The sequence below is a fragment of the Sapajus apella genome, unplaced genomic scaffold (assembly GCF_009761245.1).
Source record: "Sapajus apella isolate SASKATOON/1434 unplaced genomic scaffold, GSC_monkey_1.0 scaffold25, whole genome shotgun sequence".
Lineage (NCBI taxonomy): Eukaryota > Metazoa > Chordata > Mammalia > Primates > Cebidae > Sapajus > Sapajus apella.
The window spans coordinates 17,413,646-17,436,019 of NW_022436965.1; the positions used below are offsets into that span (position 1 = coordinate 17,413,646).

The 22,374-nt window shown below is 33.6% G+C and overlaps 1 protein-coding gene across 9 annotated transcripts in view; it reads right to left on the minus strand.

The window, feature by feature from the left end:
- Nucleotides 1-1,742: 1,742 nt before the first annotated feature.
- The window catches only part of SUCO (SUN domain containing ossification factor), a 75,157-nt gene continuing 54,525 nt past the window's right edge, over nt 1,743-22,374 (minus strand). For 7 of the 9 annotated variants that reach the window (XM_032291378.1, XM_032291375.1, XM_032291373.1 and 4 more), the window contains 8 exons: nt 22,266-22,356; nt 18,277-19,440; nt 17,132-17,219; nt 14,354-14,458; nt 12,336-12,490; nt 11,729-11,820; nt 5,082-5,137; nt 1,743-3,743 (listed from right to left, as the gene is read on the minus strand). In XM_032291378.1, the coding sequence (XP_032147269.1) occupies nt 3,300-3,743; nt 5,082-5,137; nt 11,729-11,820; nt 12,336-12,490; nt 14,354-14,458; nt 17,132-17,219; nt 18,277-19,440; nt 22,266-22,356 (2,195 nt within the window). In that variant the 3' untranslated portion in view covers nt 1,743-3,299. Of the gene's footprint in view, nt 3,744-5,081; nt 5,138-11,364; nt 11,456-11,728; nt 11,821-12,335; nt 12,491-14,353; nt 14,459-17,131; nt 17,220-18,276; nt 19,441-22,265; nt 22,357-22,374 lie in introns of those variants that run through there. The other 2 variants (XR_004272812.1, XM_032291379.1) reach the window with 2 other exon arrangements.

Sequence of the window (22,374 nt, forward strand, 5' to 3'; positions counted from 1 at the left end):
GAGTTGGGATAAAATTTCAGTGACAACATCAACACATCACTCAGAAAAGCTCTTCTGACTAATTTGGGCAGCTCAGCCACCAAAACTGGGATGATTCAGAGAAAGTACTTGCACAAAGACAATATGCAAAGTCAGGAAGTAAGCCTTTTTTTTTTTTTTTAGACACTAAATAGACAATACAACCAAATGAACCTTGACTGGACCCTGGACCAAAATAAACAAACAAGGGCAACTGGAAAAGTTTGACTACAAATTGTGTATTACATATTATGGAGTTAACTCACTTTCTTACATATCATATGGGTATTATGGTCACGTAAGTGAACGTCCTTACGTCCTTACTTTAGGAAAAAATATGCTACAGTATTTACAGGTAAAGGGTCATAATGTCCCAACTTACTTTCAAATGGCTCAGCAAAAAATGTGTTTCTTTATATATATACACATAATACACACATATGTATCTTTATACATACATGTATAAAGATATGTATAATACAAATATACATATAAAATACATTTACATAAAACTAAAAAGATTAGCAACTGGTGAATCTGGGCAAAACTACATCGTGTTCAACTTATTCATTGATTGGAAAGTTTTTTAAGCAGTTGAAGAAAAGCAGTATTTCTAAGTAGCCCTGTTGTGTGATTTTGAATAGACTTATCCAATTACATTAACAAATGCAAGTTTATATATTCAAACAGAGGACACATCTAAAAATGGAAAAATAAGCAGCAAGGTAACGGAAGCACAATAACTGTAGAGAGAGTCAAAAATGGTTGCTACTGGGAAGCAAGAAATCTTTGGTGAAGAAAGGTAGGTGGTACCGGCGTGCATGTGTGTGTGTGTGTGATGTTACAGATTAGAAACGTTTTCTGTTCTTACCATATAAGCCTTATAAAACTGTCTAATTTCTCAAATTATATGTATGCATAGTTTTTTTTTTTTTTTTTTTTTTTAAATAATCTCACTCTGTCACTGTCACCTAGGCTGGAATGCAGTGGCATGATCCCAGCTCACCACAACCTCTGCCTCCTGGGTTCAAGCAATTCTCCTGCCTCAGCCTCCTGAGTAGCAGAGACCACAGGCATGCGCCACAATGCCTGGCTTTTTTTTTTTTAATTCTTAGTAGAGACGTGGTTTCACCATGTTGGTCAGACTGTCTCCAACTCCTGACCTCAAATGATCTGCCGACCTTGGCTTCCCAAAGTGCTGGGATTATAGGCGTGAGCCACAACTTTAATGTTTTTAAAAATCCAATTAAAAGAATTGTTTTACTTTGCAACCTCTTTCTTACCAATCCCCCAGTTTCTTCTTATTTCATACTGTTTTAATGCTTTACTTAACATTAGAAGAAATAAAATGAAGTTGGTCATCAGGGAACATTAAAAGCCCATCAGATCAATACCTATAAAGTTTTTGCTTCTTAATAGGCACAAATCTAATACAATTTTCACTTCTTGTTTTTTCTCATGTAGTTATAATGTGAAAGAGGAAAAAATAAACCTCAAGTTGCAAAATGTTATGTTGTATTTAGATATGAAAAAGTTAAAGTGAAATTTTGATAGTATAGGGAGCAAAATGTTTATGTAAAAGTATAATCATTTTGTAGTCAGCTGAAATGCAATCAGCAGTGAATGGAATACTGCTATATTTAGCTTTAAAAGTGGCAAAAACTTAAATCTCTGTTCAAATATTAATTTGTGAGATCTTTTTTAAAAGACAGAAGGGCCAGTAATTAATAAAGACAAGGGTTCAGATTTATTTGGAAATTCACAGTTTCTAATGGCACTACAGCTCCGTAGTTACATATTGAAAATTCTCTTTCCACATCACACAGATCACATAATTTCTCACTCTACCTCTGCTCTCATCTGGACCTCTTTTCAAAGGGCTTCTATAAAATCAGGCCCTCTTGCTCTGAATGCCTAATTGTGCAGACTGGAAAGAAATGTAAATCATCTAAAACACACTGTTAACCTAAAGCAGCAACTTAAACAAACAAAAAAGGCTTTAAATAAGTCACATTACAAACAATACCCAAGAAAGGTATTAGACAAGTTTAAAAAGTTATTACTAAAAGTGCTTAATAACTTAAACATCACAACACAAAATGGTCAATTCTCTCCCTTTCAAAAAGAACATGTTCCGCTTTCATTCATTACTGTACAATCACACTAAGAAATCATTTTATTCAAATACAGTTGCTGCCAATTATTTTTTAAAGACAAAAAAAAAAGACAGACATCGACATCACATATGTATACCTCTGCACATTTGTAGCCAATATGAAACAAACATCAAGGAATAATAATCCCTTAGACTTAGCCAATTAGACAAAGCTTGACAAACTCACTAACTGGATCCGTGCATATGTACATAGGCAGTGATTACATCATATGAGACTTGTACTAATTGGTCAAACCTTCAAATTTTATATTTGCAGTAATAAAAATAGTGAAAGTTTGGAGGATTAGTGTTTATTGTGAATGTTTAAAATGTAAGCTAAAGAAAATCTTCACAAATGGTTAAGTGTGTTTAAAAGGTGAATTTGTCAAAAATTTGTTTGCATATATCAGTTGTTTGCAAAAAACGATCCTGTAGGGTTTTCTCATTGAGTTAGTAACTAAGTAAAAAGTAATCCAGTCTGAATAAATGAAAATAACAACAGCATCACCATTTACCTAAAAGAACAGACTTTAAAATTCCATTGAGTGTTCATTTCCAGTGAGTTTGCTAAACAAAGATCTAGTTGGCAAGTCTTTAGGATCTTTACACTGTCTGACCCACACTGCTGAGCTTCAGGTACAGACCCCCTCAAAGCCTTGTAGTGTTTGCAGCTTCAAAAACCTAACAAAGTTATAAAAGAAATCGAAGAACAGAAAAAGTTCTCTCGCCTCTTCCAGTGGCATTATAAATAGACAAAAGGCACATAAATATGGGAAGGTGCAAGAAATAGGAACAAAGCTAAAGGAAGAGGTTTAGGCTTTCATTCCTATCCCAACTAAGGAACTGGGCTTCCAAATTACTTTTGTCCCAGTAATTAATCTTGTGAAAAAACATCTTTATAAAATGTCTACCATTGTTCTTATAGGAAGTGATCAGCTTTGTAAAACTGTAGCTCATTAACCAAGACTGACACAATCCCATCTACTTTTTAAAAAGGCAGAAACCATAATTTCTGAATACGTTTCCCATTAATATTTTCTCCCTCCCCAAAACCCTTCAAATATCACAGACTGTTCTTCAAAGAACAACAACAAAAAAGCCTTCAGTATGAAAAGTTCAATTAATTTTAGATATGTCCCGAGACTGCTGTAACACCAAATGTTCCCACGGTGATCTCTTTGTTTCCTTTGATTATGTCATGCAGGCTCGGCAATGATCCTGACTTAGTCTGTATTAGAGTTTTTATCAATTTTCCTTGGTCTTGGACTTTAGATCGCCTTCGTTTTAAAGCCCTCTTCTCAGTTTTTGTCTTTTGAGACTGTCCATTGCACAGACTTGTACAAGCTGAAATGCCACAAAAATAGGACTCTTCTGACTGCGATGAAGTTTCTGAGCTTCCTTCAGATGGAGGACCTTTATAAGAGGAGTGATAAACTTCTCCCATATTAGAAAAATCTCTCTGGTTCGTAAAGGGCTTCCTTCCTTTAATGTCTCCGTTGGCTATGGGGTGCAACGGTTCTGCAGGCTTTATGGTCTCAATTTTTTCAATTTTGTACTTGCAGCGCTTCTTCTATAACACAAGTGAAGAAAAATTAGTAATGATATTTCCCATAGTAACCTTATCAAACATCTAGAGAGCTGAGGTAACAGAGAAAAGTGCCACCTCCTGGTGAAAAGTAAAACAGTATTATAAACAACACAAAACACATACACTGTTAACGTTCTATATAATACTACCATCACCTTCCCATTTGGTAAATATTACTGAATCAAACTCCTTAAATTGCTTACCTGCTACCTAAGAATATAGGTTTAAGGAGTGATACTAATATCTGAATACCTACTATGAGCCACATATCATACAGGTTGCTTTCATGTATTATAGCAGTTATTAACCCTGAAAGGTGAGTATTTCATCCTTGATTCTTTTTTTTTAATTTTACTTTAGGTTCTGGGGTACATGCGCAGGTCATGCAGGGTTGTTGCATAGGTGCATACATAACCAGGTGGTTTGCTGCCTCTATTCCCCCTTTGACTATATCCAGCATTTCTCCCCATATTATCCCTCCCCACCCCCCGCTGTCCCTCCCCTAGCACCCCTCAACTGCCCCAGTGTGTGATGCTCCTCTCCCTGAGTCCACATGTTCTCATTGTTCAACATCCGCCTATGAGTGACAATATGCGGTGTTTGGTTTTCCGTTCTTGTGTCAGTCATCTTTGATTCTTAAATGAGAAAAGTAATGTTCAGAGGTTTGGTTCCTTGCCTAAGTTACGATGTAGTAAGTAGACAGGGTGAGATTGAATCTTAGGCTATTTGCCTACAAAGCCCAAGTTCTTTCTTTCCTAGATGTAAATACTACTAATTAAAATTAGTATAACTTTATTTGAAAGGCAAAACGAAAAAGCAAATATTTTGAAGCCAAAAAAACCTAAGTACATTTCCAATTTCTGTTTTTTCATTTAAAAAAAAATGAGGATAACATCATCTTCAGGTTGTGGTGAGGATTACAGGAATGGTGCATGCTCTGTGCTTGGCATACATTAGGTAACAAATAATGACAATCATCCAAGGATCAACAAATGTTTTTTTATAAATGGTCAGATAGATAGTAAATATTTTAGGCTTTGCAGGTCACATATTTTTTCTCGTGCATATTGTTCTGTTTTATTTCACCATTCTTTAAAATTGAGAAAACCTATCTTGGCTCATGGCCCATATCAAATAGACTACATATTGCCTGTGGCTCACAGCTTGCTGACCTCTGTAAATATTTATTTACACCATTACCATGATATAAAATAAAGATTCAGTTAAGGACTATGTAAAGGTAATTACCTTAAACCTTTCAACCTCTTCAGTTATTATCACAAAACATGGCAATAAACTTAAAAAGAAATAAACAATTACCTTCTTTTCCGGAGAAAACTTGAGGGGTTCTACAATGTACAAATCATTTGGGTCTACTGTAAGCAAAAAAAAAAAAAAAAAAAAAAAAAAAAAAAAAAGCATGTAAAATGTAAACTGGATTTAGTGGATTTGCTATAATTAAACACTAAAAAAAAAAAAAAATCATTCCTTAGTTATTATCGTCTAGTAATAGAACCAATGAATTACTATCAGGTTTACTATATATTTATGCATTTTCATTAGTAAGCAAAAAAAGGCAAGGTGAAAGATGATACGATTCCTGTACTTGACTGGTAGTCTTCGAATAACTATACTTCCTTAAGTTTTTAACTAGTAGCTGGTTATCAACAAACACAATAAAGATCTTTTTTGGGGCCCAGCCCCACTCTTTTACCTGATGAGAAAAGAAACATTCCTGGGTAAGCTAACACCAAACCTGCAGATCATCTGAATATTTCCCTCAAAGACTGCCTCTAAACTGTGTCACAAAGGTGGATTAACAATGTGCAACAAGTAGTTGTGACCATGTTTGGAAGTCAGTTAGAGAAGTAAACATAAAAAGAGATCCAACATATTTTTCTCTGTTTATTATTATGATCAAAACTATAAAATCCAAAATCTAAAAACAGCTAGAACATGCAGTATATATTCCTAAGCAATAATGAACATTTCTGGCATAGTGAGTAAATTAGATTAGTTTTAGCCCAAAGTTCCAAAGATTTCATTACTCTAAGCAGATTCCAGATATTTCCCTACCGTACCCCCACACTGACAAAATAAACACACATAAAAGAGAGGCTATGAGACTTTAGTCCTATTCAATCCACTAAAAGTAAACAATTTAAGGTCTGACATAGACAAAAGCTTATTCATAGCAAATTCACTTTAAAAGCTTCATGTCTGGGAAATTTGTTAATACCACAATTCAACCAATTATAATTTTTACATTATATTCCAGAGATTTATTAGAAAGTCATCAAATATATGAAAATATCAAATCATTCTTCTAAATAGTCATTTCTATCAGATCACTAAATTTATCTTTTTAAAATGATGTCTATTTCTAGAAACAGAATGATGTCTATTTCTAGAAACAGTCAACCTCTCCAATGAAAGCAAGTAAGTAATGATGTGTTTTGTTTTGTTTTGTTTTTTAATCACTAAAAGCACTGAAGAGCTGCCAAGAAAGTAATCCCTAGGCTAAAACTGAAAGAAAGTGGGAACCCGGACAGTCAAGTGGAAAACACAAGTCATTTTTGCCCTGAGAAGATTTGCCAACACAAGAATACATGAACTTTGGTTCTGATGGTACCATAAGGGCCTGATCAGAAATCAGGTCCTAGGGCCCACCCAAAGTTTAGTATAATAAGATACCACCTCCCTGCGTACAGTAAGCTGAGTTTCCAAAGGACTAACTATAACCTCAGGGAAAGAATGAAGTCATGCATCAACTTGCAGTCCAAATTCTCATCACCTGGTGGCCCAACAAGCCTCAAGTCATGAATGTAAGGCATTACAAGAATGTAACGGACACACAAATTCCCTCTCAAATAAGAACCAATATTCTAGGCCTCAAATTCTCCCTCCAGATAATTTTTCAAAGAGAAAAAGTAGCACACAAAGACACAACACAGCTTACAAAGACAATGAACAGATTCACAAAAATTTAAGATATTAGAATTATCAAACACAAACTGTAAAGATAATTATGCTTAATATGTCTAAAAAATAAGCTTGAACATATCTTTAGGAAACATGTAACAAGAAAAAAACAAACCTGGATTTTTAAAAAATACAAAAAGAATTCCTCAAAATGGAAAAAATAACTGAAACTGAAAACTCAACGAATAAATTTAGGAACAGCAAGACTGCTGGCCTGGAAGCATATCAGAAGATATCATCCAAAATACAACTCAAAAAGTCAAAAAGACAGAATAGTTTACAAGACAGGGAAGATACAGGGAGAAGTAGTACATTCAATTAAATACAAGAATCTAAAAGAGGCTGGGGCACAGGGAATATCTGGGAGGGAAAAATAATGGTTAAGAATTTCTTAGTACCAGTAAAAGAAACCTACCAATCCAGAGCTCCAAAGAGCCTCACAAATCTCAAAATGATAAAGAAAAAAAAGAGGAGATTAGTATTTCAGTTTTAACTAATGGCAAATGAAAGCTCTGAAGAATAAAGAAATTAGTAAACGTGGGTAAATTTAATGAATATTAAGTATAAAAAGAAATAATACCTAGCTGAATTAAAGTTAAACAGAAAAATAGAATTAAAATATACAAGAACAGTAACATATAAATATGGCTGGGGAAAAATAAGAGTTTTAAGATCTCTGTATTATTCAGGAGAAGATACAAGTATTGATGACTTTGAGACTTTGTCAGGCCTTAATACTTGTGACTTCTAGGATAACTAGTAAAAGAACAGAACCAATACACAACTTGCAACTTAATGGCAGTAAAAGGGCATATTTACTTCCTCCCCAACAAAAAATCTTAATGAAGGCAAGGAAGGGGAAAAAAAAAAAAAAGACAGAAAATTGAATACCCCTACCCATCTAATTTTTATAAGCTTTACATATCAAAACTCAACATGAGAAAATATTACATGCCAATCTTATTCATAAATATGCAAAATTCCTACATAATTATCTAACAAATTATATAGAAATAATACATGCAGTACAGAATCCATAGACATATATATCATGACCAAGTGGTACTAAAAATAAAATTAAATTTTAACATTAGAAAATCAATATAATTCATGTTCATGACATAAAAATGGAAATAAAATCTAATATTAAAAATCTATAAAATACCTATGACAATAGGGAACATATAATGACAAAATACATAATAAAAAATCCACAAAACAACTATGACAAATACAATTTTAGCAGTAAAACAATGCAAGTTTTCCCTTTGGGAACAAGACAAAGATACTTGTCAATTACTTCCATTTAACACTGCTGAAAATGCAAGCCAAGACAGTTAAGAAAGCAAAGGAAATAAAAGCTATCAGGACTGCAAAGGAAGAAACAAAACTGTCTTTTTTTCTCAGTATTTGTACCTGTACTCACTGAAAATCCAAAATAATCTGCAAGTGAGCTAGTAAAACAACATTGCTTATATAGAAAGTTCACCCTAAAATTCACATAAAATCTCAAGAGACCTAAATAAGGAAAATAATTTTAGAAAGAACGAAGTTAGATAACTCACACTTCCAAATTTCAACACACATTACAAAGCTACAGTAATCAAAGTAGTAGAGTACTGGCATAAACACAGACAAATACACCAATGTAACAAAATAAAGAAACCAGAGATAAGCCCTCATGTACATGGTCGAAGGGTGCCAAGACCACTCAATGGGAAAAGGACAGTTTCTTCCACAAATGGTACTTAAAAAACTGAATATTCACATTCAAAAGAATGAAACTGGGCCCTTATCTTACACTATATATAAAAATTAACACAAAATAGATTAAAGACCTAAATCTATAAAAGTCCTAGAATAAAACATAGGGGAAAACCTTCATGACCTTGTACTTGACAATGATTTCCTAGATATGACCCAAAAGTACAGGCAACAATAATACAATAGACAAATGGGACTTCATTGAACTTAAAAACTGTACATCAATAACACAATCAAAACAGTGAAAAAGCAACCTAAAGGATGAAGGAAAATATTCACAAATCATATTACCTAATGGGGGTTATAATCCAGAATGGGGGTTATAAAGAATTCCCTGAACTCAACAACAAAAAAATCAAACAATCCAACTAAAAAAATGGGCAAAGGACCTGGAAACACATTTTTCTAAAGAAGATATACGAATGGCCAACAAGCATACTGAAAATATGCTGGACATCACTGATCATCAGAGCAATGCAAATCAAAACCATGAGACATCACCTCACACCCATTAGGATTAGTACTACTATTAAAAACTGGAACGCTTATGAGTTGTTGGTGAGATCGTAAAATGGTGCTGTCACTATGGAAAATACTACGGAGATCTGGTAAAAATTAAAATATGAACTACCAGATGATCTAGCAATTCCACTTCCAAGTATATAGCTAAAAGAACAGAAAGCAAGGTTTCAAAGAGATATTTGTATACCCCTGAACAGCACTACTCACACAACGGCCAAGAGGGGAAGCAATCCAAATGTCTACTTACAGAAGAATGGATAAAGAAAATGTGGTATATAAGTACAGTGGATTGACTATTATTCACTCTTTAAGAGGAAAAAAATTGTCACATGCTATAATATAGATGAACCTTGAGGACATTATATTGAGTGAAATAAGCCAATCACACAAAGACAAATACTGTATGAGTCCACTTGTATGGGGTATCTGAAGTAGTTAAATTCACAGAAACAGAAAATAGTGGTTGCCAGGGACTGAGGGAGGGAGAAAAGGGGAATTGGTTAGTGGACAGAGTTTAGATTTGCAAGATGAAAACATTCCGAAGATCTGTTTCACAACAATATAAATATACTTAATATTAATGAACTGTGCACTTAAAAACTGTTAAAATGATAAATTTTGTATTTTTTAATATAATAAAAAAAGACATGGTCTCTCCCACAGAGCTTAGAAGTGAAAATAAGGCCAGTAAAAATAGGTAAAATCAAAGCATACTATGATAAGTGCCGTAAGAAGAGAACTTATTGCCAGGCATGTAGCTCATGCTAGTAATCCCAGCACTTTGGGAGGCCGAGGCGGGCAGATCACGAGGTCAAAGAGTTTGAGACCAGGTTGGCCAACATGGTAAAGCCCCGTGTCTACTAAGAATACAAAAATTAGCTAGGCGTGGTGGCACATGCCTGCAATCCCAGCTACTCGGGAGGCTGAGGCAGGAGAATCATTTGAACCTGGGAGGCAGAGGTTACAGTGAACGGAGATCGTGCCACTGCATCCCAGCCTGGGTGACAAAGCAAGACTCTGTCTCAAAAAAAAGAAGAGAACTTATCAAACAATAAAAGAAATGAATTAACTATTGGTAGAATCAGAACTAAAGTCAGTCTCCTACGTACTCTACTCAACTTTCTTTACTTGTAAAGATAAATCAAGATGACATTGTTGTTTAAAATAGAAGTAATTCTATTATCAGGTACAAATAGCTACTCTATTTGGCCCTAAAAAACTGGATAAAGAGAGAAGAAGTAAGATAGTTATGATTTCGCTTAAGATTAGAAATGCTGAGAAGTAAAAATCTAATGTATTTCCTAACTGCATGAGTATACCTCAAATAAGGAATGTTTAGAATGTGGAGTAACTGTAACTCTCGTACGCAGCTGATAGAAGAACAAATTCATATAACAGTCTGGAAAACTGTGTGACAGTATTTGCTAAAGCTGAACACACACATACCCTATGATCCACCAATCCCATTTATAGTATATACCCAACAGAAATGCACGTATGTGTTTACCAAAAAATAGGTAACAACCTCAAAATGAAAATAATATAAATGTAAATGAATAATGTATAATATATGTATATAATGGAATACAATAAGGAACAAAAATAAACAACTGACTATAGTCAATGGCGCGGTGAATCTCACAACAGTCAGACTCAAAAAGTGGCTACTCTGGGAAAGGATTGGCAGTGACTAAAAGAACACAAGAAAGTTTTTGAGGTACTAATTGTTCTACTTCTTAATTTAGGTGTTGTTTACACAACTGTATTCAGTTTGTGAAAATTCATTAAGTTTTACATATGTAATATTTTCTTGTATGTAATATTTAAATTAAAATTTTCACTTATAAAAAGACGTATCAACCAAAAGAAAAAGAAAAAAACAAGGAGGAAGAAGATATTTGCTAGCCTTACTTAACACACATGTAATGGTTGTCTGTAAAGCTTTGTGATAATAATAAACTAGTGAAGCCCAGGAATGATTACTTGAATAATTTAATCAACTGAAACATGGTACTCAGTTACTAAATCCTAAAGAAAGGGGAAACAACCCATGATTATTAAGAAAGCACTCCAAATTAAACATGTAATTAATTTATTTTAATATTAGTATGAAAACAAATTTCTAATTCTCCTAATAAGCATTAATTACAAGATACTGAAACAGGAAAATATCCCCTCAGTACATATCCATTCACTTAAATGTAAGTATATACTGTTAGACAATAGAACCTAATTATAGGTTCTGGGGAAAAAAAAAAAAAAGAGAGAGAGACAGACCAGATTTTTGTTCATAAAGTGCCTCACAGTCCTAAACTAGAGACAAAAGGGGTCCTACCTGTATAAGAAGAGGAGGCAGAAAAGCACAGGATGCTATGGGAGCACATTCAGGTTTTCCATATCTGTTGAACTTTCTCAAACATCCCTTTCTAAAAAGAAATACTTCTAAACAGGAGCATGTGCAAACAAAGCTACCAAGTGCTAATTAAACTAAGCCCCCCTCCCTACCCTCTGGGCTTTTAGGAACGAAGATAGATAAAAAATATGAAAATGATAAAGTGGCTTTGACACAGTACAAAGACAAAGGCTACTTATATCCATCTTTTATTGCAGATGGTTATGAACACAACACTGACGTTATCTTTATGCCAGAAGCTAGTTTCATGTTTCTATATACATATTATATATCCACAAAAATCTACCTTCTTTGCCAGTTAACTGTAGAGACTTGGATCTGATGAGTGGGAATGAAGTTCTTCTTTTCAAATTCATATCATCATAGGAAGAGAAACACCTAACATGTTAAGAAAAATACATATTGGTTGCAACAAGCAAAGCACATATAATTTACTCTTTTGTTGAGGCTAAACAGAGGTTATTGAGCACTGTGCTTACCATGCAAGACTAACTCTAATACTCCAGTTACTGCTAATGCAGGTAAAAAAAAATTTAAAGATGTCTGTCTACAGAGATCTTTAAATTTTCTAAATACCTTTTAGAAAAGGTACTGTATTAAAATATGTATTCTCTTCCTCCTTTGAATTCCACATTTGAGCAACTTTCTCAACCAAATATTTCAAGGGTTTCATGCACTTACTACTAGTGTTTTCTTTATTATAGTCTACACAGCCATGTTAGGCACAGGAAGATCTCACTATCCAATGATTTTTTAACATTTTGGTTTCAAGATAATCATATAGGGAAAGAAATTACCTCAGTCTCCCTTTATTTGCTTTAAATTTCTCAAAAATATATGGAAAATAGTAAAAAAAATAAAATTGTGAAATATAATGCTGACATTGACATTACCTTTTAGGGCTTGGATACTGATTACTTTTAGGAAGTTTTGAAATGTAATCTCCATCAAATTGAGAAGTGTTTCGACAACGCTGCATACAAAGCATCAGTCCCAAAATAACACAAAGAACCAAAGATATGACAAGATAGCTTTGACGATCTGAAACCTGGGATGAGAAGAGGATGAAATCATAATCATAGGAAATCGTATTAGGAAAAATATAAGGGTATCTAAAATTCAAAGGAGAAATCATTTTAAATATTTTTTTTTTAATGTGCTTCAAAGACCAGAAATGCAGGGCATGTTCTTTGAAAATAAACTATGACATTGAAAAAAAATTCTTTCCAGCATTCCAATTCTTTCTATAGGAGTGAAGCCTATGGAAAAGTTTTAGAAATAAAACAAGAAACATATTTATGCTTTAATCTATCTCACCAACTGTTCAACTGTTAACATTTTGTCACATCTGTCTTTCAGTTTACACTATCTTCTCCTCAGGGAGAAAAAATAATTGTGCTTTCACCCAGTCTTTCTATCTTATAAAAACGAACTAGCAACCACCTAGTTATTTACACCCAAAACTTGGAGATCAACCTTAATTCCTCAAGGCGTATTCTACAACTTAAAATATTCTGAATTCAATAAGTTTACACTATTCTCCACTTTTAAAATCCAGTCAACATCACTTCATCCAGGCTACTCAATTACCTGTTTTTTCTTTCTTTCTTTCTTTTTTTTTTTTTTTCTTTTTGAGACAGAATCTTGCTCTGTTGCCCAGAGATCTTCGCTTACTGCAACCTCTGCCTCCCAGGTTCAAGTGATTCTACCACCTCAGCCTCCCAAGTAGCTGGGATTACAGGCACATGCCACCACACCTGGCTAATTTTCTTGTATTTTTAGTAAAGATGGGCTTCCATCATGTTGGCCAGGTTGGTCTCCAACTCCTGATCTCAAGTGATCTGACTGCCTTGGCCTCCCAAAGTGCTGGGATTACAGGTATACGCCATTGTGCCTGGCCTGCAATTACCTCTTAATTGGTTTCCTATCTGCTTCTGCTCCTGCTGTTCCCCAACAGGTAATTCTCCACAGAGCAACAAGTAGAGAGTTTCTCAAAGTGCTAAGCATTAATGACATGACCCGTATCACTTCTTAATACTTTCCAATGATACAATGATTCAAAGAAAATTCAGACTCTAAATTGTCTACAGAGCCCTACATGACCAGGCTTCTGCCAATATCCTGAACCCATTTCTCATCTTCACTTCTCTCACTCTGCTCCAGCCATACTAGCTTGCTTTCTGCCATCAAATACATCATGCTGTTTCTACTCTCCAGTCCTTTGCCCTAGTTCTGCTAGAACAGGTTTGTTATCATTCCAGGCAATGTGTGATTGCTAACTCCTCTTGAGCACTTAGTTCTAATACCACCTCCTCAGATAAGCCTTCTAAGATCACTCTAACTAAAGCAGCATCCCTTACCACCACCACCCTACACAATCACATTTAATTTTCTTCACAGTACATATCACTAGGAGAAATTATCATATATTTATTTACTATGTGTATTCTATCCCTCCCCCAGGACATAAACCCTGTGAGGCCAGGGACTATTCACTACCGTATGCCACAACCTAGGACCGTACAGCTCACACTTCACATATACTAGATGCTCAATAAATACTTTTTAAATCAATGAAATTTTTACTTTGTTAAGCAACTTTGTAAGTCTTTTTTAATAGAAAATGAAGTATGTGTTGCTACTATCAATGTTTACAAAACGCCTGCTAGAAGTTTTATACCTATATCATAGGTATGGCCTAAATTATGAAAGCCATATTTTACAAAAGACTATGATAATTAATTTATTTCCAAAACTTAAAAATGCTACATTCTGGTTTTTGAAAAAGTTCACTCTAAATGACAATTTTGTTTGGTCAAAGTTTTAGGTTTCATGTTCTTGTTAACAAGCCTGCCTTTATGACAACCTCTATACATGCATTGGGTCTCACAATACCAGCAGTAACAATTACCTCCCGTTTCAATTCTGCTACTGTTGCTGATAAATTTGAAACAAGCTGTGTCATGTTGCTCAGCTGTGCCTGTAGCAACTGGATGGCTTCAGTTTGCCGCTGATCCTATGATTTAAAACAAATTATTTTTCTTTGAATATAAACTACAAACTATTAACGTCATAAATTGAAGTAAAACAATCTTTAAAAACCATTAAGTTATTCCAAAACAAATGTATTAACAGGAATCTCAATAAGTATTATAAACTTTGAACAGAAATTTTAGAAATAAAACACTTCAAGAATGTGGGACTGTGTCTAACCCACTCCAACAAGAATTATTATGATTATTTTTTGTCACTCACTGCTACAATGTGAAATACTGTATAACAGAAATTGATAAATTACTTTCAAATTAACATAGGTTCCATATATATAAACTAGCATATAACCAGAAATATTTTAAAAGTCCCTTAGTGTTTTTAAAACAAAGCAATTGGTAAAAAGACAAATTGAAAACTTTTTGAAGAACGGTTTTGGTTATAAAATAGGCTCAAAACCAAGTCTTACAAGTTTCTTTCATAGCATATTATGTTGGAACTTAGGATGGTACATAATGAAATATCTATGGTTGTTCATATAATCACTGCTAAAATATCACCAATGAAAGAAATTATCTTTTCTTTTTCCTTAGGCAGCACTGAATTTTAGAAACTTTTATAATCAACAAATATGTCTTATTTATAATTTGTATGCATACTTTAAGGAATTATATATCACATTTATAGCTATGACCCTATATTAGGGAGACTTAAACTGAATATCTGAACTTATTAATAAAGTTAGGGAGGAAGAAACAAGGGCAGGAAGAAATCGAGGAAATCTAAAACTCTTTTAGGACCCTATGTGAAATATCTACATAACCATTTATTATTCTAGACCTAAGTTTTTCATATTTTGATTCAAAAAAGTTTTAAGTCTCAGCTGTGCACCTGTGTGTGGAGAGGGTAAGTGTATAAAACTGCAACAAAAGATTTCACTTACTTTCCTTACTGTGATCCACTATGGTACTTTCTATCCTACTTCATCTTACCAAAATGCTAAATGTGACATTTTAAATTGTTTCTTTTGAATCCTGACTTACATTTGACTCTGATAAATTCAAGACAGTTATAAACATTTAAAGGACAAGCTATTAAAGTTAATAAATTGGTTAACACTTCTAATCAGGATTAACTTTTAATACTATTAATATACGACATGATTGAAAAGTACTTACATACGTCTTTGAGACACAAGACACAGATGTTACATATTAGCAAAGAGAAAATGCAGAGGAGGGGCAATCATGTTAAAATTAATTAACAGCTAAATAAAACACTGTGTTCATGAGTCAGAAGCTTAATATTGGGATGACAATTATGCAAATTAATCTATAAATTCATCAACACAATCCAAATCAAGATTCAACTTTTTTTTTGGTAGAGACTGACAAGCTAAGCCTAAAATCCATATAGAAATGCAAAACACTACTACAGCCAAAACAATCTTGTAAAAGAATAAAATTGGAGGACTTAACATTACCTGACCTAAAATGTTAATATAAAGCTACAGCAAACATAACATTATGTTGTTACCTTAAAGACAAACAGATCAATAGAACAAAAGCCCAGAAATAGACCCACATATATATGGTTAACTTGTTTTTATCAAATGCACAAAGGAAATTCTGTGGAGAAAGGACAGTCATTCCAACAAATGATTCTAGAACAAATGGATATCCACATGCCTTGCTCTTCTGATCCTGACTTTCCAAAAAGAACTTTGATCCATACCTTGTAACACATAAAAGTTAACTTAAAATGAATCACAGGCCTAACATAAAACTAAAGCTATTAAACTTCTAGGAAAAACAAAGGAAAAAAATCTTTGTGACTTTGTGTTAGGCAAAGATTTCACAGAGCAAAGAGAAAACTGATATATTGGGCTTCAACAAATCAAAAACTTCTGCTCTTCAAACACCACTATAAAGGCAGTAAGAAAACAAGTAATGGATTAGGAGAAAATATTTGCATAGCATATCTCCAATAAGGACTTATATTCAAAATATGTAAAAAAAAAAAAACCTCTCAAATCTCAATAACAGGAAAACAAATCAACAAGAAAGGAACAACAATCATAATATGCCATGAATGGGAGAGCAAGATGGACCTAACAAAACTCTCTGCAGTATGAGGCCTCCTCACTTCACCATCCCCTGGTCCCAAATAACCTTTTAGAAAAATATAAAATTTCTTTATTATGTGATAACACACATATCACACTAGAGGTGCAATATTGAAATAGTTCCCTTAAAATCAACAAGATAGGGGAATGGTCATAATTACCAGTCCTACTGTATCACTATATAGCTCTAGCCAAGAGATAGAGGAAAAAAATAAAGGTATGACGATCAAAAAGAAGAAACAAAGCTGTTCTTACTTGTAGTCAGTAAGATTATCTACATTAAAACACACACAATTTTAGAGTTTAACAAAGTTTCAGGGAAGTTCACTGCATTTCTACTTAACACATACACACAATATACTATGAATAATGCTCAAGAAAACTTTCTCTAGAGAAGATAATGATGCTAATAGCTATGTAACTTTCCAAACATGACATCATACTAATATAATAGGCTTAATCACCAGCTAGCAAGGGGAAAAAGTGAAAGCACAATACTTATCCTTTTACCAGTGAGATCCCACAGAATTCAGTGGAAACTTATGTAAAAAGTAAATAAGGGTGAAGACCAACCTGTTCCTCTGCTATTCTTGAAGTATTCTGAAGTTTTACAATTGTTTTATTGAAAGCCTTTTGCATTTCTTCCATTTGTTTTCGGTACCTATGGAGTAAGAATTGGTTTAAATTAGCTTTAATTTCTTATTTATTCCACTTAGTAATGGAAACACAGTTCTGATTTTGATATATGAGACAAATCTAATTTTCTTAAAGTAACTCTTATTCAGGCCTATGCAATACAATTCTTTGTAGCTCTTGCTATGTAAAATTTAGTAATTTCTATGGTTCCCTTGGGATGCAGATGGAGGTAGGGAAAAGTAAGAGCAGGTACAGGGTAGCTAAGTGGGCATGTCACACATGAACATACACAAACATGATTAGCCACTTAATACAATGTATGAATTAGAAAAAATTCCTATTTCAGATGTAAGACTGCCTTAGTGACAGCTTATTAGTGGCACTGCAATTTAAGAGGTGTAAGAAAAGGTGGTGTTTCAGGAATTCTGGACACTTGTGCCTAGATGATTGCAAAATGTTGTTAGAGAAGCCCTAAGGACAGACAATGGACATACAAAGGATAAAAAAAGAGTAAATAGGTTTAGAAAGCCATGCCTGGTATCTTAACGATTTGGCACTGCCTCTGGAACTTAAAAGCAGAAATTATCACAACTAGAACTAAGATACCGAGACCTGTTTAAAAGAGGGCAAATTGCATTTGTGCCTTATCATCTAGTTCAGTCCATCCCTGTCTTCACTTATCCAAACTCTTAAATGATATCTGGTCAAATTCCACCAAAAGCCGTAAAATCTATATACTATCATTTTTTCCACGAGCCCTCTGGGAATCAAGCAGAAAAAGTGGCTAAAGTTAAACAACAGAAAAAAAGTGAAAGAGAGTATAGGTAATTCAAACTTGTTGCCAGCCTAGTAAAAAAGTGTGTTGTCACTGGTAAGTACTTTTAAAATTAAAAACAAAAAATCAATTCATTAAGTCACTGATCAGCATTCAAATAGCTTTCTTTCTCTAGCTAAAATTGTGCTTACCTCTATTATATCATGAGATAATTAAATCATCTCCTTCTGTAATCACAGGTGATACTCTACGCTATTATATAACCCATTGTGTGAAGCTGACTGTACTAATTCATAATAAAGCCTACCTTTGGCTAAGCTCCTCCAGATAGCGACCACTGAGAGACATGTTAACTTCCAAGGCTTTAATACGATTATTAAGTCTCATAAATACTGACTCCTTTTGGTTTGATCCATGTACAAGATTTCCATTAGCATATCCTAGATCTGTAGAATTTTGCAATTCAGCATAAAAATCTGTAGCTGTCCTCTGTAATCCTCTCAAAAGGGCATCTTCTGGAGACTGTTCTTCTTCTTTTACTTCAGGTAATGAAGAAGAATCCACAACAGAAGTCAAAGTTTGCTTTGTTGTATCAGCTACATTCATTTTGACCTCCCCATCTTCATTGTCAGGTACAGCTGTATTTATTGGTGGCACTATTGTTTCAGACAGCTTTGTGAAAATTTGCATGGAGTTCACATCTTGTTTTACAATATTATCTGTTACCTCATTAACTTTATTTGTTTCATAGGCAATCGATGGTTTCTCTATACAACTAAAGCTCTCAGACTTTTTTTCTGTTTCATTATCAATCTCAACAGAACTCTCTTGGGGAATCACTTGTGATGGTATATGTCCTGCCTCATATTTAGCAGGCTCAGATACTTCTATTTTAGGCAAGAGATTGATTTCTGGGGTAATATCTAAAAGAAAAGGCTGAGAAAGAGTTTGAGAATGGCTTGGTTCAAGTTCAACTGCATCTACAGTGTGATTCACCAAGTCATCTTCGTGCATACTACTACTTAAATCACCAAGAACAACAGTTTCAGCTTCCCTTTCTATATTCTTATTTTCCAATTCTTTACTCAGCGGTTTCAATACTGAAACATCTCCTGATTCTGCAGGAAGTAGTAAGCGTGGTTCAGCTGACACAAGATAATCTTTTTCTTTACTCAAAGCAGTTCTGCTGCGCTGCCGATAGAGAGCAACTCCAACTGAACACCATTTATATATGTATTCTGAAAAACTAGAAATACAACAAATTGTGGTCAGTTCACTGCAAAATATTTGTGTCTCTGACTCAAACCAGGGGGATGATTCATCTTCCTGTTCACCGCTGCCCAGAAGGGTCACTGTAGATGGACTTGCCTCCTCTTCCTCCTCTTGAACTAATTGTACAATGGGACTCTCTTTTGGAGTATCTGGTCTTGATGGCTCCATGTCATGTGTGTGTACTTCAGTAGTTACATACCTAGAAATACATATATTGTAATTATAAATCACTTACTTAGAAGTCTAAAGTTAAAATATGTTTAAGAAATATAAATGTATTCATACATAAGATAAAAGGAAGGCTGGAAATAGAAAAGAAACTCAAGTTATTTTTGGATGAAATTTTCACTTTAAAAACATTTTCATTATAAAAACAAACGTTGCTCAGAAATAAAAGAAATACTATTTATAAAGTGACTAGCCAGATGGCTCAAACCAGCATATTTACCATATCAAACTTGCTTTCTTTTAATCTGTTTAAGAATTGTTTTAAGTGAATACTTCCATTCACTGAATGTATAGTGTACCCTTCCTCTCATAAATATTGGCTGAATCTTTACAAGCCTCACTATCCTTTGTATATCAGAAATTAATCCAACTAAGAGCTAGCTTAATCAGCTAGCTTAAATAAGGTCCACAGCTAGAACTAGAATCTAGGCTTCTCTATACTTATGAACACACTTTGTACTTCAATATCCTATTTTCAAAAGGCAGCTACATGTCTCGAAAGAATGATTTGAGAAATTCCAATGCAGCATTAACAAACACACACACACACACACACACACACACCCCCCTCCACACCTTCGATTATCTGCTTTAAGGACAAGAAACGTATCTCCTTCCCTAAAATAATTTTGCTATCATGTAGGCTAATCTTTTATTATTAAAAGCCAAATAGTTAACCATTTTAATAACAATTCTGGCTTATGATAAGCTAATAGTGCTGCTATTAAACTAATGGTGCCACTATTAATTTTTTAATCCATTTTGAGGCTGTGGAGTATGTATGAGGCATACAGGAGAGTGGAAGGATGAAGTTTATAGGAACAGTGTTATAAATTATAATGCTTGTGGTTCCTTCTAAGATAAAGATGGTTAATTTCTGGGTGTAGCCTTATACATAAAAGGTCCAATACAAGAAAATATGGTAATTCAAATACCAAAAAGAATTACACTCAGACATACATTTTCCCATTACAAAGCATGCCAGGAAATGTGTTCAAATAAAGACTAATGTCACAATAGAAAAGATAGTAGTAATAAAATGGACAGTATCTATAAGGTAGACTTTCAGTTTGTTAGTAAAATAGTAAATGGACCAAATTTAAACATAATTGGACTACACTTCGTTAAATAAAAATATATTTATAGTCCTACATATTTAGTCTCTAATAGTTTTTTTTATATATTCAGGTAATACATTGCTTTTCTACCAAATAATTTATAACAGTAGAAAAAAGTAATGTCTGAAGAAGGGGAGAGAGAAAAATTAAATTGAATTTGATAAAAAATACTGAATATAGATGTTATATACCATCTATACACAGCATAACTGAAATATACTTCACATTTTTTTTCTCAAATTCACATGGCAAAACTTACTAAAACCTAGAAAAAGAAAAAAATAAGTCAGCTTTCCATAACTTTAACAGTGACATCCTATCATGGATTCCTTCATTTTCGCTGTTTTCTTCAAAAGATTGCTTCAAAAGCATTAAAAAGATTTAAGATGAACATAAAAGAAATACTAAATAAAAAATTATGCAAAAATATCTATTAAAAACTAATATGGAAAAATAAAACAGCTACATTAGCCTGTGACTACAGCTTTCAACAAATATTCCTATCGACTTGTGCATATATGTAGGTGTATGAAAGTGCGTACATGTGTATATATATCTATAAAACCAGATTAGTTTAGTTTTGAAAAATATGACATACTGTGTGTTGTTAACTGAAGAAACCTAGTTACAAAATCAGGAACAGCTATCACAGTCCATTTAATTAGAAACACCAAGAATGTCTCTATCCCCAATAGATTTCTTAGGTCCTTTTAGGAATCGATAACACATATGCTATATTTTCTCTCTAATCGCCCAATAAATCTCTCCAGTAACTTTCAAGATTAATACGGGATAATATAATTTTCTCGCCATGCCTTTCAAAGCATCAAAATCTCATTTTTGAATTAGTGTAGTTCTCAGGAATTGCAGTTCAAAGCATACCCACTGAAGGTGTCATTACATACTATTTGGAACTAAGTGGTACATATTCAAATATCTTATGTTCTTAAGTAGAGTTGCTCTAACACAAAGGACTTGCAAAGTTTTGTAGGGAGTGTATCTAATGAAATATACATAAATTAAGTCTACAATAACTACTCGATTATCCAAATCATTATAAGCTTATTGTTTATTATAGATAAGAAGCAGAGGTACCAACAAAAGTAACCATCTCTGGCAGAAAAGAAAAAATGAGTATTTATTGTATCTGTTATCTCTTTAGATATATCCCTGCACAAAGTGTCTCCACTGCAACCTGGGGAAAAGCCTACATGATTCAGAGAAATGGAACAGTTAAGAAATTGCTGTGTGGCAAACTCATTATTCATGAACCACTGTTCTAGGTATTTTGGTAGACTTCTAGAGATACCACAGATCAATGCTTTTAAACTTGAACTTAAAAAAGGGGGTCTTTAAAATTTGTCCTCAAGCCTACACCTGCAGAGTAATGTCAATTATTTGCAATATAGAACAGAGTCACTGGTTGTGAATAATGAAAGTAATATATAATATCAAAAAAAAAAAAAGTTTGATCCGGAATAAAGTATATTCCCAGTATGTATATACACTAACGGGAAGAAGCAACTCAAAGATTTTCTAAGTGGCTATAGAATGTCTATCCTACCTGAGTCTCTACAGGTAATCATTTCATACACAAATCACAAGTTCCTTTTTTTATACTAATATACTTAGCTCTCCATTGTAATAAAATTCTATTTAATATCACATAATCACTTACTCAGGAGATGGAACAGGAGTTGAAACAGGAGTTGAGTCAGGCATTTTAGGTGCAGCTGTTGCAGTGGCATTCTCAGACATACTTTTATTTCCTATTTTAAGAAAGATGC